The sequence below is a fragment of the Salmo salar genome, unplaced genomic scaffold, assembly GCF_905237065.1.
Source record: "Salmo salar unplaced genomic scaffold, Ssal_v3.1, whole genome shotgun sequence".
Classification (NCBI taxonomy): domain Eukaryota; kingdom Metazoa; phylum Chordata; class Actinopteri; order Salmoniformes; family Salmonidae; genus Salmo; species Salmo salar.
This window is the reverse complement of record NW_025548503.1, coordinates 37812-48353: the sequence shown is the minus strand read 5'-3', so window position 1 is coordinate 48353 and position 10542 is coordinate 37812. Positions and strand designations below refer to the sequence as shown.

Here is a 10542-nt window from a genome sequence, read left to right as displayed (position 1 = left end):
AAAGTCATAAAACCGTCCCAACTTCCCCCCTTCCTCTCTGGTGGGAAAGAGAGGGGGGGTTCTATCTTTGATCCTGACTCAGGAGAGAGAGTCATGACAACAGTTAGTAAGCAGTTATACCAAAGCTTACCTTGACTTGGAAGAGTTCCAGTGTTGTGTTGGAAAGTCCTAGCCAACTTGCTAACATAGCATCCCTCTGTTTGAGCAGGGTGTTTCAGTAGGCTAAATTAGCCAGCTGCATTTTCTAGCTAAGTAAGTGAAAATGAAAGTGAAAAAAATGACTCACTCACTCTCTATTTCTCTCTTGATTCTCCTTCATTTTTGAAGAAATTAATTTGTTCGTCGTGGTACTAGGGTCTCTCTGCTCTCCATCAGAGCCAGCCAGAGGAGCATGTTTGTGGGGGAGAATGAACCAGAACAGAGAAGATGCTGACTGGTGGATCTCAGAGTGAGACAGCTAATGACTGCATATTAGATTACTATCTCCATGATGGGACAGACCTGGAACATTGGGTTCATCCTGGGGACTATCCAGAGCAGGACTGACGCTGTCCTTCAGAACAAGGAACACTGGCCAAAGCATTCTCTCCACCAATTGAATCGCAATAGGTACGGGTTTACCCATAAGTCTGTAGGGACCACTGTACTCTGAGCATAGAGCTGATGAACTGTGAGCTTACAGGTCAGTGACATCATCATCTGAAGACACCTGTTTATATATGCTTCATCAGACCATGGTCCAATGGTAAACCTTTACTTAACCTGTTGGGGCTAGGGGGCAGTATTTGCACGGCCGGATAAAAAACGTACCCGATTTAAACTGGTTACTACTCTTGCCCAGAAACGAGAATATGCATATGAATATTGGATTTGGATAGAAAACACTGTAAAGTTTCTAAAACTGTTTGAATGGTGTCTGTGAGTATAACAGAAGTCATATGGCAGGCCAAAACCTGAGAAGATTCCATACAGGAAGTGCCCTGTCTGACAATTTGTTGTCCTTCTGTTGCATCTCTATCGAAAATACAGCATCTGTGCTGTAACGTGACATTTTCTAAGGCTTCCATTGGCTCTCTAAAGCCGCCAGAAAGTGTAATGGGGTGTCTGCTGTCACAGCATTTTAAAGACAAGACTCTCCTTTATCTAACCACACTGTCCGATTTCAAAAAGGCTTTACAGCGAAAGCAAAACATTAGATTATGTCAGCAGAGTACCCAGCCAGAAATAATCAGACACCCATTTTTCAAGCTAGCATATAATGTCACAAAAAACAAAACCACAGCTAAATGCAGCACTAACCTTTGATGATCTTCATCAGATGACACACCTAGGACATTATGTTATACAATACATGCATGTTTTGTTCAATCAAGTTCATATTTATATCAAAAACCAGCTTTTTACATTAGCATGTGACGTTCAGAACTAGCATACCCCCCACAAACCTCCGGTGAATTTACTAAATTACTCACGATAAACGTTCACAAAAAACATAACAATTATTTTAAGAATTATAGATACAGAACTCCTTTGTGCAATCGAGGTGTCCGATTTTAAAATAGCTTTTCGGTGAAAGCACATTTTGCAATATTCTGAGTAGATAGCCCAGCCATCACGGATAGCTATTTAGACACCCACCAAGTTTAGCCCTGACCAAACTCCGATTTACTATTAGAAAAGTTTGATTACCTTTGGTGTTCTTCGTCAGAATGCACTCCCAGGACTGCTACTTCAATAACAAATGTTGGTTTGGTTCAAAATAATCCATTGTTATATCCAAATAGCGGCGTTTTGTTCGTGCGTTCAAGACACTATCCGAATTGTAAATAAGGGTCACGAGCATGCAGCATTTCGTGACAAAAGATTTCTAAATATTCCATTACCGTACTTCGAAGCATGTCAACCGCTGTTTAAAATTAATTTTTATGCAATTTTTCTCGTAAAAAAGCGATAATATTCCGACCGGGAATCTGCGTTTAGGTAAACAGACGAAAGAAAATAAAGCATGGGGTCAACTCGGGCACGAGCCTGAGTCTCACAGTACTGTGACCAGCCATTATCCAAACGCGCTACTTTTTTTCAGCCAGAGCCTGCAAAGCCACGATTCAGCTTTTTGTCGCCTTCTGAGAGCCCATGGGAGCCGTAGGAAGTGTCACGTAACAGCAGAGATCCCCTGTAATGGATAGAGATAATTAAGAAGGGCAAGAAATTGTCAGACAGGGCACTTCCTGCATGGAATCTTGTCAGGTTTTGGCCTGCCAAATGAGTTCTGTTATACTCACAGACACCATTCAAACAGTTTTAGAAACTTTGGAGTGTTTTCTATCCAAAGCTAACAATTATATGCATATTCTAGTTTCTGGGCAGGAGTAATAATCAGATTAAATCGGGTACGTTTTTTATCCGGCCGTGAAAATACTGCCCCCTAGCCATAACAGGTTAAAGCAAGGCCCCTGAACTCTCGTGTATTTTCTTCACTATGCAATGATATAGCAGCGACCATTAAACGCTTTTATAACATACAGAAGTGCACTGGTTATTAAGGGGCAAAGTATTGACACCTTTTTTTTTTAATTGAGAGACGAGTTTAAAGTTTTCTTTACTGACCATAATTTTCACTTGTCTGACTGCTTGCATGATGACTGTCACGCCCTGACCTTAGAGAGACGTTTATTTTCCTCTAGTTTGGTTAGGTCAGGGTGTGAGGTGGGGTGGGCAATCTAGTTTTTCTATTTCTTTGTTTTGGCTGAGTGTGGTTTCCAATCAGAGGCAGATGTCCATTGTTGTCTCTGATTGGGAACCATACTTAGGCAGCCCTTTTCCCTCCTTGAGTTGTGGGATCTTGTTTTTGTACTGCTTAGTTAGCCTGTAGATTGTGATGTTCGTTTTCCATTTGTTTATTATTTTGATTTAGTGTTCTGAGTAATAATAAAAGAACATGAACACTTACCACGCTGCATCTTGGTCTACTCCTTTTGATGATCGTCACAATGACGAGTTTCTCACACGACTGGCCTATCTGGGTGATGTTTTTTTCTCGCCTGAATGATCTGAATCTAGGATTGCATGAACTCTCCGCAAATATATTCAATGTGCGGGACAAAATTGAGGCTATGATTAACCTGTAATGGCTAGGGGGCAGTATTTTCACGGCTGGATAAAAAACGTACCCGATTTAATCTGGTTACTACTCCTGCCCAGTAACTAGAATATGCATATAATTATTGGCTTTGCATAGAAAACACTCCAAAGTTTCTAAAACTGTTTGAATGGTGTCTGTGAGTATAACAGAACTGAAATGGCAGGTCAAAACCTGAGAGATTCCTTTACAGGAAGTGGCCTGTCTGACCACTTCTTGAACTTCTTTGCCATCTCTATCTTTTACAAAGGATCTCTGCTCTAACGTGACACTTCCTACGTCTTCCATGGGCGCTCAGAGCCCGGGAAAAACCTGAATGTCGTCATCCCAGCCCCAGGCTGAAACACATTATCGCCTTTCTCAAGTGGCCGCCCTGGCCGCCCCCGTCTTTGTGATTTTTCCTCTGTTTGCCGAAAAGAAGATTCCCGGTCGGAATATTATCGCTTTTTTACGAGATAAATTGCATAAAAATTGATTTTAAACAGCGGTTGACATGCTTCGAAGTACGGTAATGGAATATTTAGAATTTTTTTGCCACGAAATGCGCCATGCGCGCGACCCTGATTTACCATTTCGGATAGTGTCTGGGACGCACGAACAAAACGCCGCTATTCGGATATAACGATGGATTATTTTGGACCAAACCAACATTTGTTATTGAAGTAGCAGTCCTGGGAGTGCATTCTGACGAAGACAACAAAAGGTAATCAAACTTTCGTAATAGTAAATCTGATATTGGTGAGTGCTAAACTTGCCGGGTGTCTAAATAGCTAGCCCGTGATGGCTGGGCTATGTACTTAGAATATTGCAAAATGTGCTTTCACCAAAAAGCTATTTTAAAATCGGACATATCGAGTGCATAGAGGAGTTCTGTATCTATAATTCTTAAAATAATTGTTATGCTTTTTGTGAACGTTTATCGTGAGTAATTTAGTAAATTGTTAGTAAATTCCCCGGAAGTTTGCGGGGGGTATGCTAGTTCTGAATGTCACATGCCAATGTAAAAAGCTGGTTTTTGATATAAATATGAACTTGATTGAACAAAACATGCATGTATTGTATAACATAATGTCCTAGGGTTGTCATCTGATGAAGATCATCAAAGGTTAGTGCTGCATTTAGCTGTGGTTTGGGTTTTTGTGACATTATATGCTAGCTTGAAAAATGGGTGTCTGATTATTTCTGGCTGGGTACTCTGCTGACATAATCTAATGTTTTGCTTTCGTTGAAAAGCCTTTTTGAAATCGGACAGTGTGGTTAGATTAACCTGTTATGGCTAGGGGGCAGTATTTTCACGGCTGGATAAAAAACGTACCCGATTTAATCTGGTTACTACTCCTGCCCAGTAACTAGAATATGCATATAATTATTGGCTTTGGATAGGAAACACCCTAAAGTTTCTAAAACTGTTTGAATGGTGTCTGTGAGTATAACAGAACTCATATGGCAGGCAAAAACCTGAGAAGATTTCATGCAGGGAGTGGCCTGTCTGACAAGGTGTCGTTCTTCTTGTCTCTGTTTATTGAAGAGTGAGGATCTTAGCTTTCCCGTGACACTTCCTACGGCTGCCATAGGCTCTCAGAAGGCGGCAAAATGCTGAATCGTGGCTTTGCAGGCTCTGGTTGAAAAAAAGTAGCTCGTTTGGGTAGTGGCTGGTTACATTACTGTGAGACTCAGGCTCGTGCCCGCGTCGACCAAAAGCTTTGTTTTCTTTCCTCTGTTTAGCTAAATGGACATTCCCGGTCGGAATATTATCGCTTTTTTACGAGAAAAATGGCATAAAAATGGATTTTAAACAGCGGTTGACATGCTTCGAAGTACGGTAATGGAATATTTAGATTTTTTTGTCACGAATTGCGCCATGCGCGACCCTGATTTACCATTTCGGATAGTGTCTGGGACGCACGAACAAAACGCCGCTATTCGGATATAACGATGGATTATTTTGGACCAAACCAACATTTGTTATTGAAGTAGCAGTCCTGGGATTGCATTCTGACGAAGACAACAAAAGGTAATCAAACTTTTATAATAGTAAATCTGATATTGGTGAGTGCTAAACTTGCCGGGTGTCTAAATAGCTAGCCCGTAATGGCTGGGCTATGTACTTAGAATATTGCAAAATGTGCTTTCACCAAAAAGCAATTTTAAAATCGGACATATCGAGTGCATAGAGGAGTTCTGTATCTATAATTCTTAAAATAATTGTTATGCTTTTTGTGAACGTTTATCGTGAGTAATTTAGTAAATTGTTAGCAAATTCCCCGGAAGTTCCCGGAAGTATGCTAGTTCTGAACGTCACATGCTAATGTAAAAAGCAGTTTTTTGATATAAATATGAACTTGATTGAACAAAACATGCATGTATCGTATAACATAATGTCCTAGGTGTGTCATCTGATGAAGATCATCAAAGGTTAGTGCTGCATTTAGCTGTCTTCTGGGTTTTTGTGACATTATATGCTAGCTTGAAAAATGGGTGTCTGATTATTTCTGGCTTGGTACTCTGCTGACATAATCTAATGTTTTGCTTTCGCTGTAAAGCCTTTTTGAAATCGGACAGTGTGGTTAGATAAAGGAGAGTCTTGTCTTTAAAATGCTGTGAAATAGTCATATGTTTGAAAAATTGAAGTTTTTGTATTTTTGAGGAATTTGTAATTAGCCTATCATTGGATATTGGAGCAGGTGTTCCGCTAGCGGAACGTCTAGATGTAAGAGGTTGAGAGTCTTGTCTTTAAATAGCTGTAAAATAGTCATATGTTTGAGAAATTGAAGTAATAGCATTTCTAAGGTATTTGAAAATCGCGCCACTGGATTAGACTGGCTGTTGCGTAGGTGGGACGAATTCGTCCCGCCTAGCCCAGAGAGGTTAAAAGACACATTATGATGTGATTGTGATTTTCCTGAACCCCTCTGGAGGTAGTCAGACATGCTTTGTGTCTGGATATCTTACAAGTGTAGACAGATGTGGAAAGTGAAAGTATTTAAATCATCATTATCCTGCCTTTTAAAATCATTGTCAGGTGGCACCATTGACTTTTGACATCAATATGTGTCTTGTTGGGGTCAACTTGGGGTCATGATAAAGGCTGCACCAAATGTTTAATGTATTATAATAATTGACTATGCTTATGTTGTATTAATAGAAGGGGAAGGGTTATAAGACCCCTCCCCCACTACATTTATAGGGTCCTAGACTACAGATTAACAATATATATATATATATATATATATATATATATATATATATATATAACATTATAAGGTTTAATATTGTTCCACAGTTCTTTTCTAGTCTCTGCCTCTTATAAAGACACGGTCTGAGTGATGTGTGAGTTATTGCATCATAACAGGATGTCTGTGAGAAAGAACCTCAAGGGTAAAATATATTCTTAGACACAGATATACACAGGTATGTCTGACTAGTCTCGTATCTCTTTTACTCCCTGCAGGGGAGTAAAAGAGATACGAGACTAGTCAGACATACCACTATAAATCAACTTGGGGAGTGGACATTTACTGCTGAGCCTTTAACACTGGAATTAATGTTTGTATTGCTGGGTATGAATGGGCTTGGTCTCATGAGTAGAAGGTAATGACATAGGCAGTTACATCACTAGGGGTTGACTGCAAGCAAAATAAAAGGAACTTGGACTTTTCCTATTTTGCAGAACTCAGGAGAGACATCAGCTGTATGTGTGATGTTTGATTTTTGACTTCTGTCTACAGCTGTATTTTGATTAAAATTGTTATGATATATAAGTGCACATTTTGAGTGTTCCTTATTTGTTAAGTAAATAACGGAGCCCAGAAAAGTGGAACCAACAGTCTTAAATAAATACAGTTTCTGATGTAAAAACAGCCCTCTCAAAGGACAAAGCTCCAATAAATAACCAGAACATTTAAAAGGGGACATCTTACATACATCGTAAATGAAAAGTTACAACATTATTCACAATATATTGTGAAGATCAAGGTATTTTTGGGGACAGAAAATGTAATCCAAAGTGTGCTTACTACTGTACAACATAACCACTGATATGGTATTTAGTGATCCTGATTTAATACAATATTGTTGAAGTAACATATACTATGTGTGATACAAAGCAACAAAACAATTTCTATATAGTAAAACAAGCAACATAATACTTATATTTCTCTCTGTCTGTTTGGATATCAAAAAAAAGAGTTGGAATCAAGTATTGGAGTCAGGTGTTGAATGGACAACTGCTAGTGGTTAGAGCGTTGGACTAGCAACCGAAAGGTTGCAAGATCGAATCCCCGAGCTGACAAGGTAAAAATATGTCATTTTGCCCCTGAACAAGGCAGTTAACCCACTGTTCCTAGGCCGTCACTGAAAATAAGTATTTGTTCTTAACTGAATTCCCTAGTTAAATAAAGGTTAAAAAAAAATTAAAAAAAAATAAAGGACAATCATCAGGTTTCTCTCTGCTTCAACTCTGGCCTCTCCTTCATAGTTCTCCATCATCTCCTCTATCTCCTGTCTGTGTCTCTCCTCCATCACCCTCCTCTCATTCTCCCTCTTCTCTCTAAATCTCTCCAGCTTTCTCTCCATCTCCTTCCTCCTATCAGACTCCCTCTTCAGCTCCCTCTCCAGCTCTCTTTTCTTCTCCTCATCCCTCTCTTCTTTCACCTGTCTCTCCAGTTCACTGGTTCTTTCACTGAGTGTTCTGATATCTCCCTCATGTTCCTGGATCACTCCCTCTATCTTTATCAGAGAGTCCTGCAACTCCTTCTCAAGTCTCTCTCTCAAGTCTCTCTCCTCCCTCTGTTTCCTCTCTCCTCTCTCTCTCTGGATCTTTCCCTCCATCTCTCTAACCTGGTCCTCCGCCTCCTGGTAGGTCTGACTGCTGTAGAATCTCTCTCTGTTTCCTGCCACCATCTCCTCTACCTGATCCAGCAGCTCTGATACCTGAGTGCCATGGGCCCTGTCCTTAATGTTGAGGACGTGGTACCTGCTCCCACTTTTCTCTACAAGCTGCTGGAGGTCCTGACTTCCTGCTTGGAGAAACTCCTCAATGCTCTGCTCTTTCAGGCCATCATCATGGGTGAATAGAATCACAGTGTGTCCCCAAAAACCCTCCCCAAACATCTCCTCTATTCTCTCCAGCTCCCCTCTGTCCTCCCCCTTAGAGGGCTCCACTGGTATGACCAGGAGGAAGGCGTGGGGTCCCGGGGCAGACAGATGGACACAGAGCCCCACATCTTGTCTCATCTCCTCCAGAGAGAGTCCAGGACAGAACCAGTCTGGAGTGTCCACCAGCACCAGCCGCCTCCCACACACGTCCCCCTCTCTCCTCTTACTCCTCTGGGTCACTACAGAGAGGCTGGCCTGGGCCCCAAACTCCTCTCTGCCCAGGATGGTGTTTCCTACTGCACTCCTCCCAGCCCCAGTCCTCCCCAGCAGCACCAGTCTCAGCTCAGACACACTGGGAGACACTGGGGAGTCTGGACTGCTGCTCTCTCCTCCCACTGCAACACAACACACAGCACTGATCAACACTCTGACTCTCTGGAGGATGTACAACAGTGTCAAATATAATATAATCTACATCCATAACTCACTATCTGGAGGATGTAACTCCATGCTGTTTCTCCTCCTCAGTGGAAGTGTGGGGTCTGTATCTGAGGTCTCTCCTCCCACTGTAACACAACATAGAGAACTGGTCAACATACTGACTCATCAGAGACACATTTAAAACATAGAATAAACAAACTACAAATACATTACACATCATAGTGAAATATAGATTATTGGAGAAAATAGAGAATATCAAGATTGATGACAGTTTGAGACAACATGTATAACTCACTAAGTGAAGGATGGTCCACTATAGACTAGAAACAGTAGGAGACAACAGGACAATATTGATAACTCACTAAGTGAAGGATGGTCCACTATAGACTAGAAACAGTAAGAGACAACAGGACAATATTGATAACTCACTAAGTGGAGGATGGTCCACTATAGACTAGAAACAGTAGGAGACAACAGGACAATATTGATAACTCACTAAGTGGAGGATGGTCCACTATAGACTAGAAACAGTAGGAGACAACAGGACAATATTGATAACTCACTAAGTGGAGGATGGTCCACTATAGACTAGAAACAGTAGGAGACAACAGGACAATATTGATAACTCACTGTATGGAGGAAGCTCCTTGCTGTCTCTCCTCCTGACTGGGAGTATGGAACCTGTATCTGACGTCTCTCCATGTTCTAAAATAATAGAACAACCATTTAGAATGGGAACATTTACCTCAGTGACACATGAAGACACATAGACCTACTGAAGGGGAGTTCTGGGTTTCTATTGAAATGTTAAGTATCACATATCTCACTCACCAGTCATCTGGGCTGAGATCTCTCTTCTCAGTCTCTCTACCTCAGTCTTCACATCACATATCTGTTGAGCTGAAATAACAAAGGACTAGGATCTGAATTCTGTGTTTTAGACTTTAGACAGAAATATGATGCAGAGGGAAAGTATGAAGTGATGGACAACAATATTCACAGCTCAGTGGAGAGTCGACAATAACCTGAGAATTGAGGAAAGTACAGAAGACTAAATATATTAATGGTGTGAATAATCTTACCCAGTTCAGCATTTTCATTGTTGACATCCTCCACCTGTTTGTCTCTTTCCTTTAACTGCTTCTCTCTCTCCTCTAGTAGGTTATCTTTCTCTTCTACTTCCTGCCTCCTCTCTTTTAGTTCATTTTATTTTCCCTCCAGTACTTTGTCTCTCTCTTCCAGTACTTTATCTCTCTCTTCCAGTAGTTTGTCCTTCTCTTCCAGTAGTTTGTCTCTCTCTTCCAGCTGTTTGTCTCTCTCTTCCAGCTGTTTGTCTCTCTCTTCCAGTAGTCTGTCCTTCTCTCCCAGTCTGTGGTTGCTGTCCTCTAGTTGAAGGTCTTTGTCCTGCAGTAGGACTCTGAAGTTCTCTACTTGGCTGTTCTTGTCCTGCAGGTTCTTTCTCAGTATCTCTAGTTGAATGTCTCTGTCCTTTAGTTGCTTGTCTTTCTCTTCCAGTTGGTTTTCTTTCTCTTCTAATAGTTTCTCCCTCTGTCCCATTATCTGGTTCTTCTCCTCCAGGAGTCTCTCTTTCTCTCTCACTTCCTGGGTCATATCATCCAGTTGTGTGTCTTTCTCCTCTAGTTGTTTCATCATCTCCTGTCTTAATATCTCTTTTAATTCTTTTTCCATCTTCAACTCTGAGAGACAGCAATTAACATATTTAATTGGTTGTTTGAATAAGTCATTTGTTAATTAATTCAATAGTATACCTATAAAGCCATTATCATTTGACGGAGGTGGTACAATTATTTGTAATTATTTCCTACAGTCAACAGTTATCTGAGCTGAACCAATCATCAACTGGT

General features: G+C 40.8%; 1 protein-coding gene across 1 annotated transcript; it reads right to left on the bottom strand.

Annotated features, from left to right (window-relative positions):
• Positions 1 to 7475: 7475 nt before the first annotated feature.
• Positions 7476 to 9880, bottom strand: LOC106591245 (GTPase IMAP family member 9-like). Its single transcript, XM_014182464.2, has 5 exons — positions 9760 to 9880; positions 9509 to 9577; positions 9308 to 9382; positions 8725 to 8802; positions 7476 to 8631 (listed from the first exon to the last, which is right to left on the bottom strand). The coding sequence occupies exons 2-5, from the start codon at positions 9513 to 9515 to the stop codon at positions 7541 to 7543; spliced, it is 1251 nt and encodes a 416-aa protein (XP_014037939.2). The 5' UTR covers positions 9516 to 9577; positions 9760 to 9880; the 3' UTR covers positions 7476 to 7540.
• Between the last annotated feature and the right edge of the window lie 662 nt (positions 9881 to 10542).